This window comes from Pelodiscus sinensis, chromosome 6, assembly GCF_052426305.1.
Source record: "Pelodiscus sinensis isolate ZL-2025 chromosome 6, ASM5242630v1, whole genome shotgun sequence".
NCBI classification, from domain to species: domain Eukaryota; kingdom Metazoa; phylum Chordata; order Testudines; family Trionychidae; genus Pelodiscus; species Pelodiscus sinensis.
The window spans coordinates 129581561-129608362 of NC_143057.1; the positions used below are offsets into that span (position 1 = coordinate 129581561).

Genomic DNA, 26802 nt, shown 5'->3' on the forward strand with positions numbered 1-26802 from the left:
CCCACTCCCTCAGCCACCCCCCCTTCCTGGGCTCCTCCCAGCCCCCCTCCTCAGCCACCCCCCCCCCTTCCTGGGCACCTCCAACTCCCTCAGCCACCCCCCCTTCCTGGGCACCTCCAACTCCCTCAGCCACCCCCCCTTCCCTGGGCTCCTCCCAGCCCCCCTCCTCAGCCACCCCCCCCTTCCTGGGCACCTCCAGCTCCCTCAGCCACCCCCCCTTCCTGAGCACCTCCCACTCCCTCAGCCACCCCCCCTTCCTGGGCTCCTCCCAGCCCCCCTCCTCAGCCACCCCCCCCTTCCTGGGCACCTCCAACTCCCTCAGCCACCCCCCCTTCCTGGGCACCTCCAACTCCCTCAGCCACCCCCCCTTCCCTGGGCTCCTCCCAGCCCCCCTCCTCAGCCACCCCCCCCTTCCTGGGCACCTCCAACTCCCTCAGCCACCCCCCCTTCCCTGGGCTCCTCCCAGCCCCCCTCCTCAGCCACCCCCCCCCCTTCCTGGGCACCTCCAACTCCCTCAGCCACCCCCCCCCCCTTCCTGGGCACCTCCCAACCCCCCTCCTCAGCCACAGCCACCTCCAGGGGCCTCCCACACCCGCAGCACAGGCAGCAGGGCCTGGCGGGGGGAGAATCCCATTGCCCCCTCTCCTGGTTCTCCACTAACCCTCCCGGCCTTGGCATTAACCCTTGGGGGCTGGCTCCCCCCCGCCCGCTGGCTCCGCTCCCCCACACCCAGCGAGCCTGGTTTCCATGCGGCTGGTGCTGGCTCGGAGCCCGACAGCCCTTGGTGGAGGCCGGCTCTGGCTTGCGGCTGTGCAGGACGAGGCCGGCCCGGCCCCTCTGACCACACCCCGGGACCACTGTCCGCAGGGGCTTTGCTGCGGGCACTGGCCCAACGGCACCAGGGTGCCCACCTGCCTTGCCAGGGCAGCTCGGAGCCGGGCCCAGCCACGTGGCTCCCCAGGCGACGGAGCTTTGCCCGGTGCCCAGAATAACACAGCAGGTGCCGTCCCGGGCAGGCGTGGGCTGGGTGAGGGGCAGGGCCCCGTCCCGGGCACAGAGCAGCCGTGGCGCGAGCGGTGTGGTCGGGCGCTTTAATCCTGGGGGAGCAGCGGGCCGCGGGGGGGCCGAGGGGCGGACGCTGGGCTGGCCGGGGGTGCGAATAGAGACGGCTGGCCGCGTGCAGCCGCGCGGGTCTGCGTAGAGCTCTGGGGGGCTGGTGCCAGGAGCCGGATCCCGCCGCTCGCCCTCGGTCACGGCGAGCTGGAAGAACAGGCCAAGTCCATCAACCCGGCCCCGGTTCTGCCAGCCCCCCTCTGCCCTGGGCCCGCTCCCCCCATAGGGCCCAAGGCCAGAGCGACCCCTGTGACAGCCAGGCACCCCCCAACCCCCCTCTGCCCTGGGCCCGCTCCCCCCCATAGGGCCCAAGGCCAGAGCGACCCCTGTGACAGCCAGGCACCCCCCCCCAGCCCTGGGCCCGCTCCCCCCATAGGGCCCAAGGCCAGAGCGACCCCTGTGACAGCCAGGCACCCCCCCCAGCCCTGGGCCCGCTCCCCCCATAGGGCCCAAGGCCAGAGCGACCCCTGTGACAGCCAGGCACCCCCCCCCAGCCCTGGGCCCGCTCCCCCCATAGGGCCCAAGGCCAGAGCGACCCCTGTGACAGCCAGGCACCCCCCAACCCCCCTCTGCCCTGGGCCCGCTCCCCCCATAGGGCCCAAGGCCAGAGCGACCCCTGTGACAGCCAGGCACCCCCCAGCCCCCCTCTTCCCTGGACCCGCTCCCCCCATAGGACCCAAGGCCAGAGCGACCCCTGTGACAGCCAGGCACCCCCCCCCAGCCCTGGGCCCGCTCCCCCCATAGGGCCCAAGGCCAGAGCGACCCCTGTGACAGCCAGGCACCCCCCCCAGCCCTGGGCCTGCTCCCCCCATAGGGCCCAAGGCCAGAGCAACCCCTGTGACAACCAGGCACCCCCCAGCCTCCCTCTGCCTGGGCCTGCTCCCCCCATAGGACCCAAGGCCAGAGCAACCCCTGTGACAGCCAGGCACCCCCCAGCCCCCCTCTGCCCTGGGCCCGCTCCCCCCATAGGGCCCAAGGTCAGAGCGACCCCTGTGACAGCCAGGCACCCCCCAGCCCCGCTCTGCCCTGGGCCCGCTCCCCCCATAGGGCCCAAGGCCAGAGCGACCCCTGTGACAGCCAGGCACCCCCCCCCAGCCCTGGGCCCGCTCCCCCCATAGGGCCCAAGGCCAGAGCGACCCCTGTGACAGCCAGGCTCCCCCCAACCCCCCTCTTCCCTGGGCCTGCTCCCCCCATAGGGCCCAAGGCCAGAGCAACCCCTGTGACAACCAGGCACCCCCAGCCTCCCTCTGCCTGGGCCTGCTCCCCCCATAGGACCCAAGGCCAGAGCAACCCCTGTGAGCATCCAGGCACCCCCAGCCTCCCTCTGCCTGGGCCTGCTCCCCCCATAGGACCCAAGGCCAGAGCAACCCCTGTGAGCATCCAGGCACCCCCCAGCCCCCCTCTTCCCTGGACCCGCTCCCCCCATAGGGCCCAAGGCCAGAGCGACCCCTGTGAGCATCCAGGCTCACCCCCCCAGCCTCCCTCTGCCTGGGCCCGCTCCCCCCATAGGGCCCAAGGCCAGAGCGACTCCTGTGACAGCCAGGCACCCCCCAGCCCCCCTCTGCCCTGGGCCCGCTCCCCCCATAGGGCCCAAGGTCAGAGCGACCCCTGTGACAGCCAGGCACCCCCCCCCCAGCGCCCCTCTTCCCTGGGCCCGCTCCCCCCATAGGGCCCAAGGTCAGAGCGACCCCTGTGACGGCCAGGCTGCCCCCCGCTGACCCGAGACCGGCCCACAGAGCCTGACCCCCCCACAGCGTTTCCCGCCCTCTAGGCCTGGGACCTTCAGCATGACAAAAATTATACTCCCCCAGAAAAACTGACCCCCCCAGTCCCATGGGGCTTGGCCTCCCCCCCATCTGCTGGGAGCACAGGGCTTGGGGCTTTAGCCCAGTGGGGGGCTGGAACCATGGGGTCCCTGTGGCCCAGGGACCCAGGCAACGGCCCTGCCTCCTGCCCTGCTTGCAAGGCCCCCGGCTCCGACCTCCGTGCGGGGAGACGCTGCGTCAGCCGCACTGGCTGGACCAGGCGCAGCCCCCGGCCCTGGGTCAATTGCTCGCTGGGTAGCCCTTGCTCAAACACCCCCAGGCCGGGGACCGCGCCACCCTGGGGCTGCCTCCGTGCCCAGCGAGCCAGGCAGCTCCGGGGGGCTGGCTCCGGGCAGGTTCCCAGCCTCATCCGCGTGGCTCTTTGACCCCTCGGCAACTTGCCAGTGGCCGTGGGGTGCGGGCGCCGTGGTGCCAGGCCAGGCGGGGGACATAACCTCCCCCATCGCGGGAGAGTCCCCGGCTGGCCCTCTGGCCACAGCCAGGCGCTGGGGGCCCGTTAGCTGCGCCCCAGAGAGCCCCGCTGGGGGGGCTGGGCCCTTTGCTCCCAGCTGTGTTAAAGCGCCCGCCCGCTGCGGGGTGCAGGGCCCTGGGGAGCCGCTCCCGGGCCCACAGCCCGTCGGGCCTGGCTAGTTCTGTCAGAGCCAGGTTGCCCCAGGCCCCTGCCCCGGCTACTCACTTCACATCTGCCCAGCCCCCTCCAGCAGGGCGCCTCTGGGGCCCGCTTGCCAGCCGCAGTACGGGCAGCAGCCCCGTGGGGAGAGCCTGGGCGTGGGCCTGGCTGGGTCCCCGAGGGTGGACGCCTCACTATGCGCTGAGTCAGCCTGCCCCTCGCCCCCCGTCCCCGCCTCGCTGCCCCTCCCAGCGGGAGTGTTGCTGGGGGTGCGGCCACTACCTACCCTCATGGCTGCTCCCGCTTCCCTCGCCGCCACGCCCGCAGCCACGGAAAGAAGTAAAAGCAGCCCCAGTAGATCCTGGCAAACCCACAGGCAGGCGAAAGCAAGGTCATGAGCTGTATTATTGTAGGGCCTACACACCCCAGCCCTGGCCGAGGGACCCCGCTGTGCAGCCCCAGAGCAGAGACACCTCTGCCCCATGGCACTGGCAGTGTACTTATGGCTGGACGCAGGGATGGATAGATAGATAGATAGATAGATAGATAGATGGGGCGAGTGGGGATAGGTAGGTAGATAGAGGGGTGTGCAGGGATGGATAGATAGATGGGGTGTGTGGAGATAGATAAATAGATAGAGGGGGTGAGTGGGGATAGGTAGGTAGATAGAGGGGGGTGTAGGGATAGATAGATTAGATAGAGTGGGTGTGTGGGGATGGATAGCTAGATGGGGGGTGCAGGGATAGATAGATTAGATAGAGGGTGTCTGTGGGGATAGATGGGGGTGTAGGGATAGATTGAGGGGGTGTCTGTGGGGATAGATAGATGGGGGTGCAGGGATAGATAGATTAGATAGAGGGTGTCTGTGGGGATAGATGGGGGTGTAGGGATAGATTGAGGGGGTGTCTGTGGGGATAGATAGATGGGGTGTAGGGATAGATAGAGGGGGTGTCTGTGGGGATAGATAGATGGGGTGTAGGGATAGATAGAGGGGGTGTCTGTGGGGATAGATAGATGGGGGTGCAGGGATAGATAGATTAGATAGAGGGTGTCTGTGGGGATAGATAGATGGGGGTGTAGGGATAGATAGAGGGGGTGTCTGTGGGGATAGATAGATGGGGTGTAGGGATAGATAGAGGGGGTGTCTGTGGGGATAGATGGGGGTGTAGGGATAGATAGACGGGGTGTCTGTGGGGATAGATAGATGGGGGTGTAGGATAGATAGATGGGGTGTCTGTGGGGATAGATAGATGGGGGTGTAGGGATAGATAGAGGGGGTGTCTGTGGGGATAGATAGATGGGGTATAGGATAGATAGATGGGGTGTCTGTGGGGATAGATAGATGGGGGTGCAGGGATAGATAGATGGGGGTGTAGGATAGATAGATGGGGTGTGTGGGGATGGATAGATAGATGGGGTGCAGGGATAGATAGATGGGGGTGTAGGATAGATAGATGGGGTGTCTGTGGGGATAGATAGAGGGTGTGTGGGGGGATGGATAGATAGATGGGGGTGTAGGGATAGATAGATGGGGGTGTAGGATAGATAGATGGGGTGTCTGTGGGGATAGATAGATAGAGGGGGTGTGTGGGGATGGATAGATAGATGGGGGGTGTGGGGATAGATAGATAGATAGATAGATAGATAGATGGGGGGTGCAGGGATAGATAGAGGGGGTGTGTGGCGATGGATAGATAAATGGGGGGTGTAGGATAGATAGATGGGGTGTGTGGGGATAGATAGATGGGGGTGCAGGGATAGATAGAGGGGGTGTGTGGGGATGGATAGATAGATGGGGGTGTAGGATAGATGGGGTGTCTGTGGGGATAGATAGAGGGGGGTGTAGGATAGATAGATGGGGTGTCTGTGTGGATAGATAGAGGGGGTGTGTGGGGATGGATAGATAAATGGGGGGGTGTAGGATAGATAGATGGGGTGTGTGGGGATGGATAGATAGATGGGGGTGCAGGGATAGATAGAGGGGGTGTGTGGGGATGGATAGATAGATGGGGGTGCAGGGATAGATAGATGGGGTGTCTGTGGGGATAGATAGAGGGGGTGTGTGGGGATGGATAGATAGATGGGGGTGTAGGATAGATGGGGTGTCTGTGGGGATAGATAGAGGGGGTGTGGGGGGATGGATAGATAGATGGGGGGGGGGTAGGGATAGATAGATAGATAGATGGGGTGTCTGTGGGGATAGATAGAGGGGGTGTGTGGGGATGGATAGATAGATAGATAGGGGGGTCTGTGGGGATAGATAGATAGATAGATGGGGTGGGTGGGGATAGATAGATAGATAGATAGATAGATAGATAGATAGATAGATAGAGGGGGTGTGTGGGGATGGATAGATAAATGGGGGGGTGTAGGATAGATAGATGGGGTGTGTGGGGATGGATAGATAGATGGGGGTGCAGGGATAGATAGAGGGGGTGTGTGGGGATGGATAGATAGATGGGGGGGTGTAGGATAGATAGATGGGGGTGCAGGGATAGATAGAGGGGGTGTGTGGGGATGGATAGATAGATGGGGGTGCAGGGATAGATAGATGGGGTGTCTGTGGGGATAGATAGATAAATGGGGGGGTGTAGGATAGATAGATGGGGGTGCAGGGATAGATAGATGGGGTGTCTGTGGGGATAGCTAGATGGGGCTGTGGGGTGTGACAGCCTAAGCTACAGACCCGTGGGGCAGGCAGCTGATGTTCTGGGCCGGGAGCGCCCTGGCTGCCGAGCTTGGGGCAGGGGCAGCGCAAGTGTGTTTGGGTTTGTGTGACTGGACAGCTGGCAGCCCCACCCCACCCCACCCCACCCCACGCCTGCCCCTCGGCTCCATCCCCTTCCCACCCTCGCGCCTCCCCCTCCCCAGCGCCTCCTGCACACACTGACCAGCTGGCCACGGCCGGCGGGGGGGCGCTGGGGGAGGGGGAGGAGCTGATGGGCGGGGGCGGCGGGGGGGCACTGGGGGAGGGGGAGGAGCTGATGGGCGGGGGAGGAGCTGCTCTGCGGGGAGCTGAGCCCCCATTTTTCCCCATGGGGGCTCCAGCCCCAGAGCACCCGGGGGGCCAGCGCTAAGGCAGGGGCAAGTCGGGAGAAGGGCTGGCTCGGCCAGTGCCCATGGATTGCACAGTACTGCCCCCCCCAGTGCACCCCCACCGGGCACCCATTGGCTCCGGTACCGGGGTATCTGAGCACGGGGCTGGTTCCCTCCCTGCCAGTCACCCTCCTGCCCCCCCACCTGCCCGGCAGCCTGGCCCAGCCCGCCGTGCCGTACGAACCTCCCCCCCAGCAAGTACTCACTCCTCCTCGTCGGGCTCGCAGGGCAGCTGCCAGCACTGCGCCCCCAGCTCCGCCTTCCCTGCCAGCAGCGCGCCTGCCTGGGTAACAAAGCTCTGCTCGCAGGGCGCCCACGTCTCAGAAGTGGCTTGAGGAGCCACCCCAGGCGGTGCCCCGGGCCGGGAGCCTGGCAGGGGCAATAGAGGCCCAGGGCTAGGGGCCACGGACGTCCCTGCAGGGTGCCCCGGGGCGGGTATTGCACAGAGGGGTGACTGGCAGGGAGGGGCCTGGCTGGAGGGGTCCTGCTGACCGGGGATGCCGCTGGGCCTGCGGGGCCCTGCTCCCCTGCAGCGATGCCCTGAGGCCAGGGGGTGCTGTCAAGGGCAGGCCTTGAGCCAGGCCCGGGGGAGGTCACGGGGGTCTCTACAGGAGCGCTGGGTGGGGGCTCCTGCATGAGGTTAGCTGGGGCGAGGGTTTGCACTCGCGCTGGAGAGACGCTCGATAGGCCTCCCGCGGGCCCTGTGCCAGCCTCTGTGCCAAGCTCCCTGCACCGGGGGGCCGGGTCAATGGGGGGCAGGCGAGCTCCAGGGATGCAGCCCTGCGGCCCACAGGCTGCTGGGCACCGGTGCCAGACCCGCCCTGGCCAAGCCCTGCCTGGCTCCGCTGGGGGTGCACACAGTCTGCTGGGCACCGGTGCCAGTGATCTGGGGGGTGGGAGGAGGGGGAAAAGCTAGCAATGCGGCAAGCCCATAGACCTTGCAGGGAATTATCCTTTTTGCCTCCCAACAAGCCCTCCCTATTGCACAGCCCTGGCCTTCTAAATCCAGCGGGCTAATAGCCATCGATGGACCTAACCTCCAGGAATCTATCTAGTTCTTTTCTGAACCCTGTTAAAGTCCTGGCCTTCACCACATCCTCTGGCGAGGAGTTCCACAGGTTAACTGTGCGCTGCGTGAAGAAAAAACTTCCTTTTGTTTGTTTTAAACCTGCTACCTGTTCATTCCATTTGGTGACCCCTAGTTCTTATGTTATGGGAATAGGGAAATAACTTTTCCTTATTCACTTTTTCCACACCAGTCATGATTTTATAGACAGACCTCTATCGCAGTGTTACTCAAGCAGTGGTACCAGTACCCTTGGGGGTACTCGAGAGAAGTCTGGGGGGTCTGTCAATACAACTGAAATTTGGGGAAAACTGAATTTTTGTTTTAAGTTTTACAGCACATTATGGCTGTGTCTAGACTGGCCAGGTTTTCTGGAAAATCAGCCGCTTTTCTGGAAAAACTTGCCAGCTGTCTACACTGGCCACTTCAGTTTCCGCAAAAGCACTGACTTCCTACTGTCTGAAATCAGTGCTTCTTGCGGAAATACTATTCTGCTCCCGTTCGGGCAAAAGTCCCTTTTGCGCAAAACTTTTGTGCAAAAGGGCCAGTGTAGACAGCTCAGATTTGTTTTCCGCAAAAAAGCCCCGATCGTGAAAATGGTGATCGGGGCTTTTGCAGAAAAGCGCCCGTGCCAATCTAGACGCTCTGTTCCGAAAATGCTTTTAACGGAAAACTTTTCCATTAAAAGCATGTCCGGAAAATCATGCCAATCTAGATGCAGCCTATTATTTTCATATTTTTACACCCAAAAATTTCATCTCCTGCCCGGCTACGATTAAGTTGTGTAAACAAAGGTGTTGCAATGATAGAAAACAAATTTGTGTCTGAAAACTGTAGGTACTGGGGGTACTTATGTATATATATTTTTAAAGGGGGTACTTTATAAAAAAAAGTTGAGAAACGCTGCTCTATCATATCCCCCCTTAGTCTCCTCTTTTCTACGCTGAAAACTCCCAGTCGTTTTAATTTCTTCCTATGGGTCCCGTTCCAAACCCCTCCTCAGTTTTGTTGCCCTTTTCTGAACCTTTTCCAATGCCAATCGCTCTTTTTTGCGATGAGGCGACCACATCTGTCTGCAGGATTCCAGATGTGGGCGTCCGTCCCATGGTTTTATACAGAGGCAGTAAGAGATTGTCCGGGCTCCAAAGACAGGCCAAGAGCTCAGAGCGCCCAGCGCTGCAGGGAAGTGAAAGACAAGGCCATGCCATGCCCGGGGGGATTTCCCCACACCCCGCTGCTCTGCCTCTCCAGGGTTCTAACCCGCAGCCCCTGCCGCCCCACACTGTAGCAGTGCTCCCCTTGCCTGGGGGCAGCACGCTCTCCCCCCACCTCCAGCTGAAACGCCAGCTTCTCCTCCCAGCCCCTCCGGCAGAGTCAAGGCTGAAGTGGAGCGAGACACATTTGGAGCCCCAGCGCAGGGGACGGGGACACCCCAGCAGGGAGACCAGAAAGGAGACACCCCCTTTCACCGGCCTACCTGCTGCCCTCCTGCCATCAGCTGCTCCTCGCATTCGCCTTCCTCCACCAGCTGCTGCGCCAGCTGCTTCTTCTGCAGGGAAAAGAGAGGCCGTGGCCCAGGAGAGCCGGGGGAGCAGGGACACTCCCAGCCTGCTGGCAAGAGTGGGGCAGGTCTTGGGCACGCAGCGGGGTGCTGGGGGAGATGCCCCTTTCTGGGTCACAGCCACCGGAGCACACGGCTGGCTGGCAGGCGGATTAGATGGATGGAGCTCTCGCCTGCCATGACAGACAGACAGTGTTCGGGGATCCCGTCAGGCAGCCAGAAGGGGTGGCCGGCCTGGGCCATGCTGGCTGGAGCTGGCTGTGGAGGCAGAGTGGTTGGGGGCAATGCGCCCCTCTTTGTGCCCAGCTCTGGCTGTACCGTGGGGCAGGAGGAGGCCTCGTTAGTTATAAAGAGGCAGCGGGCTCTGCCCGCAAGGAAGCCGGTTACCCGACGATTGCCCAGTGTCCTGCAGCATGACCTTGGCACGTGGATCGGGTTCCACCCCAACCGTTTCTCTGCCCTGGCACGTTCCAGGTGCGCAGGTGTGAACCCTCGTGCGGCACGGGCATCGCACGTCTGTGCCAGCTCTGCTCCGAGCACGGTGGGAATGGCCAACGTGGAGGTGGGAACGCCGGGGCCTTGCTACCCGAGGGCTCCCCCCATCGCTAGGCTACCAGTGGGAGGAGGAAAATACCCCCTGCCCAGGGCACGCTGCCCGGTGCCCTCCCTCTGCCCGGCCTCCCCACGCTGCAGCCTGTCTGACGCCCACTGACCCGCAGGGCGTCATCTCCGTTGCATTCGCCCCTGGACCACAGCAGCGCCTTCAGCTCCAGGGCACTCACGGCAGCCCCCGAGTGGGCCGGCAGCTCCGCCTGGACCTTCAGCTGGTACATCCCCGCCTCCGTCAGGGTGAAATTCCTGCGGGAGGCAAAGATGCTGCGCAGCTCGCGAGCCGTGGCTACGGGGGGAGACCTGCCCCCCCGGGACCAGGCCCCCCCTGCCCCAGCCAGGCCTGCAGAGACGCCAGCAGACGCCCGCAGCCAGGCCAGGTCTGTGCCCTGGAGAGAGGGAGCCCCGCGCCCGCCCTCTGGCACTGGCCCGTGCCCCTCGCACGAGGGCTGGCGCCCGCAGCCCGTTTCCAGGCGTTTCGTGGCTGGCGGCCGCGTGTCCTGCCTTGCCACGGGCTCTCGGCGGGAGGGCGGCTGCGGGCCGAGACACTGGCCACGGAGGAGAGCTCCAGGGGCCAGGCTGGGCGCCCGACTCACCCGCCCAAGCGTCTGGGACGTCCCGTCCGGCTCCCTGGGACGCGTCTGCGGGAGCCGGGGGGCGATGGCGCCGTTGAGGGGAGACCCTCGATGGCCCGCCGGGGGGGCAGCCTGTAGGGTCCGTTCCCAGCGCCGGGGTTCTGTCGCCACGGCGCCGAGTTACCGAGAGAGATGGGGCCACGGTGGCGCGCTCGGCCGGGGGGGCCTGAGATCGGGGCGCTGGGCGATCCCCGATGCCAGCGTCCGCCTGACAGCCATGTGGGGAACGGGCCGGCCAGCTGGGGCACGCCAAACCCAGCGAGTGGGTGCTGACAGCTGGGCCGGTGTCTGTGGGACCTGCCTGTGTGTCTGGCCCCCCAAAGCCAGGCCTGTCTGTGTGTCTGCCCCCCCTAAGCCGGGCCTGTCTGTGTGTCTGCCCCCCCTAAGCCGGGCCTGTCTGTGTGTCTGCCCCCCCTCAAGCCAGGCCTGTCTGTGTGTCTGCCCCCCCTCAAGCCAGGCCTGTCTGTGTGTCTGCCCCCCCTAAGCCGGGCCTGTCTGTGTGTCTGGCCCCCCAAAGCCGGGCCTGTCTGTGTGTCTGGCCCCCCAAAGCCGGGCCTGTCTGTGTGTCTGGCCCCCCCCAAGCCGGGCCTGTCTGTGTGTCTGGCCCCCCAAAGCCGGGCCTGTCTGTGTGTCTGGCCCCCCAAAGCCGGGCCTGTCTGTGTGTCTGGCCCCCCAAAGCCGGGCCTGTCTGTGTGTCTGGCCCCCCTAAGCCAGGCCTGTCTGTGTGTCTGCCCCCCTAAGCCAGGCCTGTCTGTGTGTCTGCCCCCCTAAGCCGGGCCTGTCTGTGTGTCTGCCCCCCCTCAAGCCAGGCCTGTCTGTGTGTCTGGCCCCCCCTAAGCCAGGCCTGTCTGTGTGTCTGGCCCCCCCTAAGCCAGGCCTGTCTGTGTGCCTGGCCCCCCTAAGCCGGGCCTGTCTGTGTGTCTGGCCCCCCTCAAGCCAGGCCTGTCTGTGTGCCTGGCCCCCCTAAGCCGGGCCTGTCTGTGTGTCTGGCCCCCCTAAGCCAGGCCTGTCTGTGTGTCTGCCCCCCCTAAGCCAGGCCTGTCTGTGTGTCTGGCCCCCCCAAGCCAGGCCTGTCTGTGTGTCTGCCCCCCCTAAGCCAGGCCTGTCTGTGTGTCTGGCCCCCCCTAAGCCGGGCCTGTCTGTGTGTCTGCCCCCCCCCCCCCCAAGCCGGGCCTGTCTGTGTGTCTGGCCCCCCCAAGCCGGGCCTGTCTGTGTGTCTGGCCCCCCTAAGCCAGGCCTGTCTGTGTGTCTGGCCCCCCTCAAGCCGGGCCTGTCTGTGTGTCTGGCCCCCCTAAGCCAGGCCTGTCTGTGTGTCTGGCCCCCCTCAAGCCAGGCCTGTCTGTGTGTCTGGCCCCCCCCAAGCCGGGCCTGTCTGTGTGTCTGCCCCCCCCCCCCCAAGCCGGGCCTGTCTGTGTGTCTGGCCCCCCTCAAGCCAGGCCTGTCTGTGTGTCTGGCCCCCCTCAAGCCGGGCCTGTCTGTGTGTCTGGCCCCCCTCAAGCCAGGCCTGTCTGTGTGTCTGGCCCCCCTCAAGCCAGGCCTGTCTGTGTGTCTGCCCCCCCCCCCAAGCCGGGCCTGTCTGTGTGTCTTCCCCCCCCCAAGCCGGGCCTGTCTGTGTGTCTGGCCCCCCTAAGCCAGGCCTGTCTGTGTGTCTGGCCCCCCTCAAGCCGGGCCTGTCTGTGTGTCTGGCCCCCCTAAGCCAGGCCTGTCTGTGTGTCTGGCCCCCCTCAAGCCGGGCCTGTCTGTGTGTCTGGCCCCCCTAAGCCAGGCCTGTCTGTGTGTCTGGCCCCCCTCAAGCCAGGCCTGTCTGTGTGTCTGGCCCCCCCCAAGCCGGGCCTGTCTGTGTGTCTGCCCCCCCCCCCAAGCCGGGCCTGTCTGTGTGTCTGGCCCCCCTCAAGCCAGGCCTGTCTGTGTGTCTGGCCCCCCTCAAGCCGGGCCTGTCTGTGTGTCTGGCCCCCCTCAAGCCAGGCCTGTCTGTGTGTCTGCCCCCCCCCCCCCAAGCCGGGCCTGTCTGTGTGTCTTCCCCCCCCCAAGCCGGGCCTGTCTGTGTGTCTGGCCCCCCTAAGCCAGGCCTGTCTGTGTGTCTGGCCCCCCTCAAGCCGGGCCTGTCTGTGTGTCTGGCCCCCCTAAGCCAGGCCTGTCTGTGTGTCTGGCCCCCCTCAAGCCGGGCCTGTCTGTGTGTCTGGCCCCCCTAAGCCAGGCCTGTCTGTGTGTCTGGCCCCCCTAAGCCAGGCCTGTCTGTGTGTCTGGCCCCCCTCAAGCCGGGCCTGTCTGTGTGTCTGGCCCCCCTAAGCCAGGCCTGTCTGTGTGTCTGGCCCCCCTAAGCCAGGCCTGTCTGTGTGTCTGGCCCCCCTCAAGCCGGGCCTGTCTGTGTGTCTGGCCCCCCTAAGCCAGGCCTGTCTGTGTGTCTGGCCCCCCTCAAGCCGGGCCTGTCTGTGTGTCTGGCCCCCCTAAGCCAGGCCTGTCTGTGTGTCTGGCCCCCCTAAGCCGGGGCCTGTCTGTGTGTCTGGCCCCCCTAAGCCAGGCCTGTCTGTGTGTCTGCCCCCCTAAGCCGGGGCCTGTCTGTGTGTCTGGCCCCCCTAAGCCGGGGCCTGTCTGTGTGTCTGGCCCCCCTAAGCCAGGCCTGTCTGTGTGTCTGGCCCCCCTAAGCCGGGCCTGTCTGTGTGTCTGGCCCCCCTAAGACGGGGCCTGTCTGTGTGTCTGGCCCCCCTAAGCCGGGGCCTGTCTGTGTGTCTGGCCCCCCTAAGCCAGGCCTGTCTGTTTGTCTGGCCCTCCTAAGCCGGGCCTGTCTGTGTGTCTGGCCCCCCCCAAGCCAGGCCTGTCTGTGTGTCTGGCCCCCCTAAGCCGGGCCTGTCTGTGTGTCTGGCCCCCCTAAGCCGGGCCTGTCTGTGTGTCTGGCCCCCCCCCAAGCCAGGCCTGTCTGTGTGTCTGGCCCCCCTAAGCCGGGCCTGTCTGTGTGTCTGGCCCCCCTAAGCCGGGCCTGTCTGTGTGTCTGGCCCCCCCCCAAGCCAGGCCTGTCTGTGTGTCTGGCCCCCCTAAGCCGGGCCTGTCTGTGTGTCTGGCCCCCCTAAGCCGGGCCTGTCTGTGTGTCTGGCCCCCCTAAGCCGGGCCTGTCTGCTGGCTTCCTCAGCCACCCCTGTCTCGCCCGCCCCTGCGGCGGGGGCCCCAGTCTCCGCCGGTTCCACGCTGGGCGGCGATATGGGCAGGGGAGCCCAGCGGGGCGGGTGGGGCCCGGGCATGGCCGCGCCGCGCCGTCCGCACACAGCAGAGCTCCTGAATTGAAACCACTGGCCCGGTTTGCCGGGGAGAGCCGTTCTCCCGGCCCCACGCCGCTGGCGAACCCCGGCCAGAGCGCGGGGCGAGTTCTGGGGACCGGACCCCGTCCCTGGGAGACCCCCGAGCCCCAGGCCCTGCCGCCTTTTGCGGGTTTTCCCCTCCTCCCCTGTGAGGGGGCGTCTGCCCTGCACTGGCCCTTTCAGGGTTAAAACCCAGCTTGGGGGGGGGGGGCGGGGAGCCCACAGCTGGGGCAGATACAGCCCATGAGGGCAGCAGGAGGGGCCTGGCTTTTGGGGAAGCTGGAGGCTTCCTGGGACAGAGCGGGGGAGCTCCCGCCAGGCAAGCTCCCAGGCTGCAGGGGGGCAGCCAGGGCAGGCGAGGGCAGCAGGGGCACACCCCCTTGCCCATGCTGAGTGGCCATGTGGGGTGGCAGCTTGCCCCAGTGGCAGGGGCTAGAGAAGATGACTGGCTGTGGATCACTGAGGCAAGGTGGGCAGAGGGGGCTGGAGGTCTCTGAGGGGGGGGCACCGTGGCAGGGCAGTACCCGGGTGGGAGGGTGCTGCTGTCTGGGAGGGCCGTGGGTCCTGACGCAGGGTGGCGGAGCTGATAGCAGTGGGCGAGATGCCAGCCAGAAGGGGGCGCTCCAGGGCCGAAGTGCTAATTCCCAAAGCGACCAGCAGGTGATGCCGCAGCGGTGAGTCCCACTGTTACAGCCCCCCTTCCAATCAGCCCCCTCCCCCCACTTTACAGCAGTGGGGCGGACGCTCTTCCGGTCACACACACGCCCTGTGCTCCCTGCTGCTGCTTTGGGGCTGGATTTCACTGCCTGGCTGCCGGAGTCAGGGGCTGCCTGTGGCAACGTGAGGGTGGCTGAGTCATCTGTGGGACACAAGGGGACTCGCTCAGTGACAGTCTCCGTTGGGGATCTGGCGTTAGCCAAACTAAATTCATTGGAAGGAAGGGGGGCTTGTCCGCACGGAGCCCGAGCCTGGAAAACGTTCCCATTCAAAGGGGTCACCGTTGCACCCTGGAAACAGCCCTCCGGAGCACGCAGAGGACACCCCATCTCTGAGGCCGTGAGTGTGTGTTTGGCTACGTCTACACTGCGATCCGCTTGCAGAAGAGGAAATGCAAATAGAGCGCTCATCTGCATTTCCTCGTCCCTTCCCTTTTGCGCAAGAGCCGTTCTTCCTCCTTTTTTGAACCATGGTTGCAACAGTGTTTTGTTCAATTCAGTGATGGCTCAGCCCTGCCTCCTGAAACTCCTGGGTCGCTCCCACTTCTCCCAGATCTGCCACGTCTCCTGCCAGCAGCTGGCTGGGAGGTAGGGTTGCCAGGTGTCCGGTATCTGCGCTCTTTGTCTGGTTAAAAAAAATCAGAGATGTCCGGTATTCTCTGATTTTTCCGGCTGCGCACCGGACGGAAGCCTGGCGGGAGCAGGGGGAGTGGCTGGGAGGCGGGGCCAAGATCGGCGCTAGGAGCCTGTGATTGCACAGAAGCCTGGCGGGGGCGGGAGGAGTGGCTGGGAGGCGGGGCCAAGATCGGCGCTAGGAGCCTGTGATTGCACAGAAGCCTGGGGGGGGGGGGGGGGGGGCGGGGGGAGTGGCTGGGAGGCGGGGCCAGGATCGGCGCTAGGAGCCTGTGATTGCACAGAAGCCTCGGGGGGGCGGGGGGAGTGGCTGGGACCACCAGCCACTCCCCCCGCCAAGCTTCTGCGCAATCACAGGCTCCCAGCGCCACTCATGGCCCCGCCTTCCAGCCGGGAGGCGGGCTTCCAATTGCCACTCTGGGTGCCCCAGAACGGGGGAGGAGGGGGGTGCCTTTTTTTTTTTCTTCTCGACCACAAAGTACCGTGTGTCCGGTATCTTTAGGGAGACCACCTGGCAACCCTACTGGGAAGCGTTAGAAAGGCCTGTGTGTATTTGGGGCTTCACCGTACTGGGAGCCTTTCAGCCCCAGGTGCTAGTGTACCCACCAGCTCACAATGGTGCAGATGCTTAGGGGCCAAGGATCATTTTTGTCAGGCCCAGTATAGACTTGTACGGCGGGCCCCACACATGTACCACCCTCCCTCAGGCCATGCATGAAACCTCATGAGCCCTGAAAAGTTTGTTTGAGTTCTGAAAGGCCTGTTGCAGATTCTACATTCCTGATAAAAGCCCCCTCCCCATGGCTATTTCTAATTACTATAACTCCCAGCCAGAGTTCTACAAGTTTGCTAATTAGCTTGTAAATTTTGGTCATTACAAAGATATTATATCCTGTGGATGTCTTGTTTTGGTTTTTTTGATTCTAATGGGCCTGTGTGACTGCAAACATTGTATAATTAAGCCAATTAATTGGAAAGCTTTGTTTTTCCAGCCTTTTTCATTGCAAAATAATTACCCCCCCCCCCCCCCAAAGTCAATTTCTCTTGCAATAGAGAAGACAGCAGAAAAGGACCTGGGGATTCCAGTGGATGAGAAGCTGGAGATGAGCCAACAGGGGACCCTTGTAGCCAAGAAGGCTAATGGCACATTGGGCTGCATTAGGAGGAGCATTGCCAGCAGATCCGGAGACGTGATTATTCCTCCTTATTTGGCTCTGGGGAGGCCGCATCTGGAGTATTGTGTCCAGTTCTGGGCTCCCCACTCCAGAAAGGATGTGGCTGCATTGGAGAGCCCAGCAGAGGCAATGGTTTGGGGGCTGGAGCACATGTGCTACGAGGGGAGGCTGAGGGATTTGGGCTTGTTCAGTCTGCAGAAGAGAAGAGTGAGGGGGGATTTGAGAGCAGCCTGCAACTCCCTGCAGGGGGGTTCCAAAGAGGCTGGCGAGAGGCTGTTCTCAGAGGGGGCAGATGGCAGCACAAGGAGCAATGGGCTCAAGTTGCAGTGGGGGAGGTCTAGGGTGCATGTTAGGAAAACCTATTTCCCTAGGAGAGATGGGTTCCTGAGGGAGGGGTGGAATCTCCATCCCTAGGGGTGTCTAAGTCCCGGCCTGACCAAGCCCTGGCTGGGATGATTGAGTCGGGGTTGGTCCTGCTTTGGGCGGGGGGTTGGACTCGATGTTCCTGAGGTCTCTGCCCGCCCAAGGGTTCCATGATTCTGGAGCGAGGTGGCTTAACCGTGCTTGCCCCATTGCAGAACGCCCGCAGTGTTTGCTGTGTGTGAGCTTGCCGAACCTCCTTCCGGCTTCTGCCCCCGTCACTGGCAGTGTGCGAAACACTCACAGGGCTCTGCACACGTCATTGTTCTCGCGTGGTGGTGTTTTGTTGGTTTGTTTGTAGATCTCCTGTAGCAAGAGAAGTGGGGGTCGCTCATCTTCCTTCCCAAAAGTTGACTGGCAGATGGTTTTCAGCTGCAATATTTCACGGGGGAAATTCTCCGCAAGCTCTGCAGGCCGCTTGCAAAGGCGATGTTGAGACGCGCCTCCCGCGTTCCCTGAGGAATGGTCTGTCGCGTCGAGGCACCGGTTGGCATCTCCGCTACCTGTTCCCCTTTACAACCGCAGCGTACAACCCAAGATGCCTTCTCTCAATGTTAGCGGTGTCGCCGTCTGTGTTGTGAGCTACAAATCGCAACAGCAACACAGGGTGTTCCCCGGGAGAGGGCTCTCAGATGATAGAGCAACAAAAGTCACCTGTCCAAGTTTTCTCTCCTAGGGATGCGGGGCCGCGTGGAGCAAGAAATAAGGTCACATCCCGCAATCTTTCCAATAAGGCAACGCAGAAACCGGCTGGGGAACGTTTTAACTTGCCTGGACAGTCCTTCATGGATCTGTCACCGTATTGTTTCAAACCAATTTCAGAAGTCAGCTGGAGGGGGAAGCTACAGAACTTGATTTCACTGACAAGTGTGATTCCTACAACAGAAGTCTGAACAAAGACATTGGCTGAATGGCCCGCTACAGTCCGCATCCTAATGACATCAAAACCAAACAAAGGGGACTTAGAATGGGTACTAAGTGCTCTTACCAGCTTCATTTAGCATGGACACTCTTAATTGACAATTTCCCCCTTTTTTCCCCCTTTTTCCTTCTCTCCCCCATCCCCTCTCTGTGCTATTTATTTGAAAACTGGACCCCTTAAACTCCATTCATCTGAAGAAGTGGGGTGTGCCCACAAAAGCTCACGATACCATCGACATGTTTTGTTCGTCTCTAAGGTGCTGCAGAACTGTTTGTTTAAGTTTTTCCAGTTGCACGCTAACACGCTCCCCCTCTGAGGCCGTGTCCAGACTCAGGGGTTTTTTCGGGAAAAGTAACCTTTTCCCGAAAAAACTTCCCCTGCGTCCAGACTCAAACCTCGTTTCACGAGGAAGAACGCCTTCTTTCGAAAGTTCCTCTTTTGAAAGAAGGCGTTCTTCAATGTAAATAGGGCTTCTTCAAAAGAGAGCATCCAGACTCACTGGGTGCTCTCTTTCGAAAAAGCGGATTGCTCTTTCGAAAGATCTGCCTGCAGTCTAGACGCGATCTTTCGAAAGAGGCTCTTTCGAAAGAAGCCTGCAGTCTAGACATAGCCTGAGGCTCTGTCTACACTGGCGTGATCTTGCACCAGAAGTATGCAAATGAGGCTAAGCGTGGAATATCGCCGAGCCTCATTTGCATATCTGAGCCACCATTTTTGAGGAAGAGGCTCTTGCGCCAGAAGGAGCTGTCTACGCTGCCCCTTCTTGCACATGAAAAGCCCTCTTGCGCAACGCCGTTACGCTGATTATTTTCGGGAATATCGGCGTTGCGCAGGAGGGTTTTTCTTGCGCAAGAAGGGGCCGTGTAGACAGCTCCTTCTGGCGCAAGAGCCTCTTCTGCAAAAATGGCGGCTCATTAGATATGCAAATGAGGCTCGGCGATATTCCACGCTTAGCCTCATTTGCATACTTCTGGCGCAAGATTGCGCCAGTGTAGACATAGCCCCGGTGTTTCCATCTTGCACCTTCTGTTAACGTGGGTTTGAGTCTCGCTGTCCGCTCCGTGTCCCCTCAGTTCCATGCTCAGGAAGGGGAGTGCGTACTGTGGGGGAAAAAATGCCGTAATTGGTGAGAACCCTTCTGTTCTTTTGCCAACACACTGCCTTGTTCATGGCTCTCTGCGGGAAACAGCCGCCGTGGAAACCCATGCAGTGCTGGCTTGGTAGCACTTCAAATGAGGGCTGTCCAATCCCGTTTCAGCAGGTGAGTGGTTAAACGTTGTTTAACGGGTTAACCACTTAAATGGGAGCAGGTGGGGGCCCTTGGAGAGCCCTTCCCCTCCCCCACAGTGGCCAGGGGCTGGAGGGTCCCCCACCTGCAGGGGCCCCACTGGGCTATTGCAGCCCCCTGCCCATGTCAGGCAGGGGGCTGCTGCAGCCGTCAGTTAATTGTATCCGGTTAGTGTCACCCGGTAAGGTTGATGCTAACGGTGTAACCACTCACACCTGCTCCGAACAAGCCAGGCTCTTGGGATCCTTCCCTCTTGCTGCTGAGGAGAAATTCAGGACCACGCTGCCCATCTGCATCTTTTGGTGCCGGCTTCCGCGTTTCTGCAAACGCCAGGCTGCCGGACAGAAGCGCCGTGTGCCGGTGAGAGTCTGGTACGTTGGCAGGCCCCAGGCTGGGTCTTTGGTCCTGCTGGGAGGGCAGGGGACTGAACTCGGTGACTCTCCAGGTCCCTGCCGGTTCCAGCTTGCTAGGATTCTAGGAAAGACAAGAACCGGACAGGGTCGCACGCCCTCTCCTGCTTCCGGCAGGCCTGAACGTGGTGTCGCCAGTGGGGATGCCCCCGCCAGCAGGACTGAGGGATGGTGCTGTGAGCCCCTGCAGGGCATGTCTGCACTCACGCTCTGATGCCCAGCATGGGCTCCTGCCCCGCTGGTCCAGCTAAACACGCCCGTGCAGCTGCAGCTGTCCTGGCAACGGGACGGTTAGTACGGCCTGTGCGCCCCTCTCTGAAAGCCAGCGATGTGCTGCAGGGGGCTGGTCCCCCCCGCCGTCTGCCCCACCGTGCCCTGTCCAGGACCCTCGCCGGCTCAGGTGTCTAGAGCCGTCCGGTCTCACACCTCCCGCTCCGGCCCTGACGCACCCGCTGCCTTCCGTCTGCCCACTAGATGGCAAACCCGCCCTGCGGCTGCCTGCAGCCAGCGGCCCTGGCCAAGAGCAGGCCACCGAGGAAATGCTCCTGGCGGAAAAGTTGTTCAAGCGGCTCAGAGAAAACCCTCTTCGGCTGAACGCCACGACGTGGCCACAGACTCCAGCCGGGTCTAGCGCGGGGCCCGGGCGCTCGGTGCTGGTTTACCACGCGCGAAACCCCAAGTAGCAAGCAGGCGCGACTGAGGCAGTAACACTGCCAGAGATGGGCCATAAATAGCTCTGATTAGAGCACCCGGAGCACCTTGGACTCTGGCTCGCAGCCTGAGCTAAACCTGGAAGCTTTGATGAGACTTGGCCACGTTCCCGTCCCTTTGCATTTGCGGTGTGCGTGGCGCTGCAGGGCAGCCCGGTCCCATGGCGTGGGCAGTGGGGCCAGCCACGGGGAGAGATTTTCATCCGTGGGCACACGTCTCCTTGCGTGCACGGAGACTCCCATGTGCAGCACCACACAGGCCGGCGTGTGTGCATGCAAATCGGGGGGTGCACACACCTCAGAAGTGTGTGCATGCAATCAGAGAGGTGTGTGGCCCTCAGAAGCGTGAACGCACGTGAGGGCTGTATGCAGCTCACAAGCATGCACACACCGTCAGAGCTGCACACCCCTGAGAAGTGTGCTCACTCAATTGGGGGCGCACATCTCAGAAGTGCGTGCACACAATCAGGGCACACCTCTCAGAAGTGTGCACGCCCACTTGGGGGTGTGTGGGTTACACATGCACCTCACAAGCATGCGCACACACAAGCACATGCTCCTCAGAAGTGTGCACACAGTCGGGGGCACACATCTCGGAAGTGTGCATACACAGTTGGGGGTCACACATCTCAGTAGTGTGCATGGGGGGTGCAGGTCCCTCACGAGCATGCACACACACAAGTGCGCACCCCTCAGAAGCATGCACACGCACTCAGGGGAGCACACGCCTGCCCCAGAAGGCCTGATCATTTCACACCTATGTCCAGACTTGCCTTTGTTTACCCTCCCCCTCCCCCACTCCAGGCAGCTCCGCCATCCCTGGCACGGAGCATGTCTTTCTGTGAAGTCACATTTGTTGACACCCTCCCCTCCAGCTTGCTCCTTCCCGCTGCCTCCGTAACCAGGCTGTGCCGCCCGTGACTAGCGCGTTTCAGTGTCATGGAGCCAAATCGCGCCAACGCGGAGCTGTGGCCCATGGGTGGGGACCCTGCTTTGCTAGAGCTTCGTACGCACTCCGGGCCGGAGATCTGCCCTGGGTCACGAGTGCCTGGCTGGGCTGAGCCTGGGGCGTTTGTTTCTCAGCTGGAGTTCGTCCTGTTTAGAGAATTCTCCAGTTCATCCGCTCGGGGCCCGGGCCCCAGGAGGTGTGACCCACCACGGTCTCCGTCGTGTGCCTGGCCACCTGCAGCTACAGCCGCCAATGCTGCCCGGGGACGGAGAACTACAGGACCGAAGAGACACCGCAGAACCGGGGTGCAAGGCGTGTCTCACAGGTCCCCCGGGTCGTCCCGTCGGGGGCTGGATTTCCAGAGGCACCAGTCACAGAGCGCTCATGGGTTTGGGTTTCTGAAGAGCCAGGAATCCCTTTCCCGAGCAACGCGAGCGCCCAGCTCCGGGATGGGACCCCGTTGCTGCTTAGTGACGCACAGCAACACTCCGGGATGGGACCCCGTTGCTGCTTAGCAACGCTCCGGGATGGGACCCCATTGCTGCTTAGTGACGCACAGCAACACTCCGGGATGGGACCCCGTTGCTGCTTAGCAACACACGGCAACACTCCGGGATGGGACCCCGTTACTGCTTAGCAACGCACGGCAACGCTCCAGGATGGGTCTCCATTGCTGCTTAGCAACACACGGCAACACTCTGGGATGGGACCCCGTTGCTGCTTAGCAACGCTCCGGGATGGGACCCCGTTGCTGCTTAGTGACGCACAGCAACACTCCGGGATGGGACCCCGTTGCTGCTTAGCGACGCACAGCAACACTCCAGGATGGGACCCCGTTACTGCTTAGCAACGCATGGCAACGCTCCGGGATGGGACCCCGTTGCTGCTTAGTGACGCACAGCAACACTCCGGGATGGGACCCCGTTGCTGCTTAGCAACACACGGCAACACTCCGGGATGGGACCCCGTTACTGCTTAGCAACGCACGGCAACGCTCCAGGATGGGTCTCCATTGCTGCTTAGCAACACACGGCAACACTCTGGGATGGGACCCCGTTGCTGCTTAGCAACGCTCCGGGATGGGACCCCGTTGCTGCTTAGTGACGCACAGCAACACTCCGGGATGGGACCCCATTGCTGCTTAGCAACGCACGGCAACACTCCGGGAGGGGGCCCCGTTGCCACTTACCGACGCACGGCAATGCTCCGGGATGGGACCCCGTGCCGCTTAGCAACGCTCCGGGATGGGACCCCGTGCCGCTTAGCAATGCTCCGGGATGGGACCCCGTGCCACTTAGCAACACACGGCAACACTGGGGGGCTGGGGGATTCTCTCCCAATGAACCGGCAGAGGGGGTTTCAGGCCCTGGGCTGACGCAGCATCTGCCTTCCGGGATAAGAGCGTGGCCTGCTGTGCGGCGAGCGGCGCCTCACGCCAAGGCACAGCCCCTGGCAGCGAGGGAGAGCCAGGCTGCGCCTTCAAAGCGCTGCCCGGGGCCGGCTCGTGTGAGCGAATACCCCCCGCGCCGTTCCTCCCAGCGCGGCCCCCTCGCGGCACAGCTGGGGGCTCTGCCGGCAGCCGGGGCTGGGACGCGTCCGAGGCTCAAGTCTTCGCCTGGGCCGTTTCCGGCGGCAGCCAGGTCCTTGGCACCGCAGTGCCCCGAGCGGGAAGGCTGGCGAGCGGCGCTTCCGCCAGAGAGGCCCCTGCGGCCGCAGGACGGCTCCTTCCCCGCGGGAAGTCCCCGCTCCTTATTGTAAACGGGAGGAAGGGGCCGGGCGGCCGGGGAACAGAAACTGACTCGCAGGCGGGATTCAGACTGAAACTTAGCGCGGCTCGGCCCTGGCAGCCGGCCCGGAGAGCGCCGACTCTGCAGCCAGCCCAGCCTCGGACGAGGTGCAGCCGGGAACAGCGCAGGCTGGGCCCCCTGGCCCCCCACAGACCTCCGCCAGCTCCCTACGAACCCGTGCCGGTGGAGGGGGGCAGCCCCCCAGCGCAAAGCCTGGCCTGGCCGACACAGCCCTGGCAGTGCGCAGGGGTCCGACGGGAAAGCAACCCCCCCGAGCCGGCGAAGGGACAGGAGACTGGCCAGCAGCTCCCGGGTTTTCACTGCTGCGGGCCCCTTCAGCCATGGCCCACAAAGGTCCGAGTCTAACGGCAGGGCCCCGGCAGCCTCCGGCGGCTTGGAACCGGGACTCCCAGCCTCCCCTCCCGCAGGGGCCACGGGCGCTCCTGAAACAGCTGCTGCGGCCCAGCCCCGCGGTGGCTGCGTGGCAGTGGCGGGGGGAGGGGAGTTGGGAGAGGCCACATGGCGCCATTCGTGTGCGTGCGTCTGACCGCGTGTACCGCGCAGCCGGGATCCCTGGGCCGTGGGGTCCCGGCGCGCCCTGCCCTGCCCTTGGCCAGTGGGCGGGCATGGCCTCCCTCCACGGCTCGCAGAGGCTGGGCCAGACCAGGGCACCGCGGCCTTGGCGGAGCTGCACCCCTCTTGGGTCTCTCCCTGTGGGGTGGGGCCAGAGCCCGGAGCCCAGGGCAGGCGCCCGAAGGGGGGGGCTGTGGGGCTGCTCGCCGCTAGGTCCCGGGTTCGGGTGCACCCCAGGGGGCTGGGGGCAGGCGGCGTTATCAGCAGGAGCTGGCCCAGTGGCCTGCGTGCCGTGGGTTTGCTGAGGTCTCCTTTCCCAGTGCGCGCTAGCCAGCCCCCCACCCTGCACAGGGAAGCCCGGGACTGGGCAGAGTGAGAATGAACTCTCTTCTCTGTCCTCCCGGATAGGACCGGGGAAAGCACGTGTGCGCATGTACATGTGTGTGCGCTTGCATGTCTGTGAGCACATTCATGTGTGTGTGCTTGTGCGTGCACATGTGTTTATGTGCGTGTGTGTGTGCAGGTGCATGTGCTCGTGTGTGTGCATGTGTGCACGCTTGCATGTCTGTGAGCACATTCATGTGCGTGTGCTTGTGTGTGCACATGTGTTTATGTGCGTGTGTGTGTGTGTGAGTGCAGGTGTATGTGCTCGTGTGTGTGCATGTGTGCACGCTTGCATGTCTGTGAGCACATTCATGTGTGTGTGCTTGTGTGTGCACATGTGTTTATGTGCGTGTGTGTGTGAGTGCAGGTGCATGTGCTCGTGTGTGTGCATGTGTGCATGCTTGCATGTCTGTGAGCACATTCGTGTGTGTGCTTGTGTGTGCACATGTGTTTATGTGTGTGTGTGTGTGAGTGCAGATGCATGTGCTCGTGTGTGTGCATGTGTGCACGCTTGCATGTCTGTGAGCACATTCATGCGTGCATGCACAGGTGCAGAGGGAGCAAGAGCAAAATCCTGCAGTGGGGAGGGGTAGACTGGCCGGCCTGTGCGGCCCTTCTCACCCTGGGCTCCGTGGCTCTAACCCCAGCTGGCATGGCCCTGCCTCGCCTCGGGTGGCCAGATGGTTTCAACGAACCCACCGGACACACCGGCCATTCCATCCCAAGCGACGCTGCATCGGAGATAGCAGCACCGGACAGTTCGACTTTCTCAGTTTGCTTCCCGGACAGAAAGCTCAAATACTGGACTGTGCGGTTCAGATCAGACCCCGGCGGCCCTCGCCTCCCCCCGGGGTGAACGAGGGAAGCAAGCGGGAGTCTCACGCTACCACAAGGCCCCGTCTCCTCTCCTGAGTTCCCCATCCCTCGGCGGATTCTGATCTGACTCAGAGCGGGCCTCTTCCTGCCGTTCACGATCGCTCTTGAGTCTCTGGGGCAGGAGCACGGTTGCAAGATACTTTCACCCAAAATCCCAGACAGGGCGGGGCAAATTGGTTGAGCAAAAAAAAAAAAAAAGGGGGGGGGACCAAACTTGTTGGGGGGGGAAGGTCACTGCGCCTTTAAATCTCCCCACTCCCCCGACGTAGTAGGGCAAGAATATCCGCACCAGCCTCCGACCAAAAAACACAGAAAATCCTGGGGCCACAAATGCCACACTGTCCAGTGAAAACCGGACACCTGGCGACCCTAGGCAGGAGCCCAGATCCCATGGTGAGGGGCAGCAGGCACCCTCAGACAGACAGCTGTGCTTAGCTGAGAGGTTTCCGGGCTGGCTTGATGGTCCAGGCCCCGCAGTGACGCAGGAGCCTCTTACGCCATCGCTCCTCAGCCGCCAATTGGAGAGGCAATGAGTGGCAGCCACGCAGCAGAGTTCCGGGCAGCGGTCCCCTAAGAACCAGGCGGAGCCCCACCGCGACCTCTCCCAGGGATCCCTGCACAGCCATCAGATGGGCACAGCTCGACTGGCCACTGACCTAGGCTGGATTAGAACCGGTGACCTCGTTTGAGCTGCCAGTGGTGATCTGCCGTGGGACCCCCGGGGCACAAACGCTGGAGTCACAGAATCCTAGAGCACTGGAACTGGCAGGGACCTCGAGAGTCGTCGAGTCCAGTCCCCTGCCCTCCCGGCAGGACCCAGCACCGGCTAGACTCTAGACCATCCCTGGCCGGCGTCTGTCCAACCTGCTCTTCAATATCCCCAGTGATGGAGATTCCACAACCTCCCCGGGCAATTTATTCCGGTGTCTCACCACCCTGACAGGCAGGAAGTTTTTCCTAATGTCCAACCTCAACCTCCCTTGCTGCAGTTTAAGCCCCTTGCTTCTTGTCCTGTCCTCAGAGGCCAAGGAGAACAATTTGTCTCCCTCCTCCTTATGACTCCTTATGATGGAAGGTCCCAAGTGCTCTTAGCATGCCGGTCTCGGCCGGGTGGCCGGGTTCATCTGCAGCTTTAAAAGAACCACAAGCAGTCCTGTAGCACCTTAGGGTCTGTCTACACTGCCACCCTAGTTCGAACGAGGGTGGCTAACGTAGGCATTTGAAGTTGCAAATGAAGCCCGGGATTTGAATTTCCTGGGCTTCATTTGCATCTTGCCGGGCGCCGCCATTTTTAAATCCCCCTTAGTGCGGACTCCGTGCCCGCGGCTACATGCGGCACGCAGTAGGTAGTTCGAATTAGGCTCTCTAATCCGAACTACCGTTACTCCTCATGGAACGAGGCGTACAGGTAGTTCGGAATAGGAAGCCTAATCCGAACTATCTAGTCAGTGCCGCGTGTAGCCGCGGGCACAGAGTCCGCACTAACGGGGATTTAAAAATGGCGGCACCCGGCAAGATGCAAATGAAGCCCGGGAAATTCAAACCCTGGGCTTCATTTGGAAGTTCATATGACTTCATTAACCACCCTCGTTCGAACTAGGGTGGTCATGTAGACATACCCGAAAAGACTCAGGAGTCATCAAGTCCAGCCCCCTGCCCAAGGCAGGACCAATCCCAACTCAATCAACCCAGCCAGGGCTTTGTCAAGTCGAGACTTAAACACCTCTAGGGATGGAGACTCCAGCCCAGCGCTTCCCCACCTGCCTAGGGAAATAGTTTTTCCTAAATCCAACCTAGACCTCCCCCACTGCAACTTGACCCCATTGCTCCTCGTTCTGCCACCTGCCACCCCTGAGAACAGCCTCTCGCCAGCCTCTTTGGAACCCCCCTGCAGGAAGTTGAAGGCTGCTCTCAAATCCCCCCTCACTCTTCCCTTCTGCAGACTAAACAGACCCAAGTCCCTCAGCCTCTCCTCGTAGGTCATGTGCTCCAGCCCCCGAATCATTTTGGTAAATGGCGGGGGAGGCAGAAGGAGCCGGCTGCCCAGCGGCCCCACTTCAGAAACCGCCTTCCCAAGGGGGCCGGTTTCCCTGGCCCCCGCTTTGACCTCCACGACTGTTCCTGCCACGGGTCATTACCTCCGATTTTCT

General features: G+C 62.5%; 1 protein-coding gene across 1 annotated transcript; it reads right to left on the reverse strand.

Moving 5' to 3' along the window:
* Positions 1–1077: 1077 nt before the first annotated feature.
* On the reverse strand, positions 1078–10597 carry LOC142830007 (uncharacterized). The gene is made up of 6 exons (XM_075932812.2): positions 10478–10597; positions 9986–10130; positions 9189–9260; positions 6852–6928; positions 3836–3910; positions 1078–1260 (listed from the first exon to the last, which is right to left on the reverse strand). The coding sequence occupies exons 2-5, from the start codon at positions 10103–10105 to the stop codon at positions 3838–3840; spliced, it is 342 nt and encodes a 113-aa protein (XP_075788927.1). The 5' UTR covers positions 10106–10130; positions 10478–10597; the 3' UTR covers positions 1078–1260; positions 3836–3837.
* Between the last annotated feature and the right edge of the window lie 16205 nt (positions 10598–26802).

Coding starts and splice junctions, on each gene's coding strand:
- LOC142830007 (XM_075932812.2), bottom strand. CDS start 10,105: ATGTACCAGCTGAAGGTCCAGGCGGAGCTGCCGGCCCACTCGGGGGCT. Junction 9,261..9,985: donor ACGGAGATGACGCCCTGCGG/GTCAGTGGGCGT, acceptor TTTTCCCTGCAG/AAGAAGCAGCTGGCGCAGCA. Junction 3,911..6,851: donor TGCGAGCCCGACGAGGAGGA/GTGAGTACTTGC, acceptor TGGGTTTGCCAG/GATCTACTGGGGCTGCTTTT.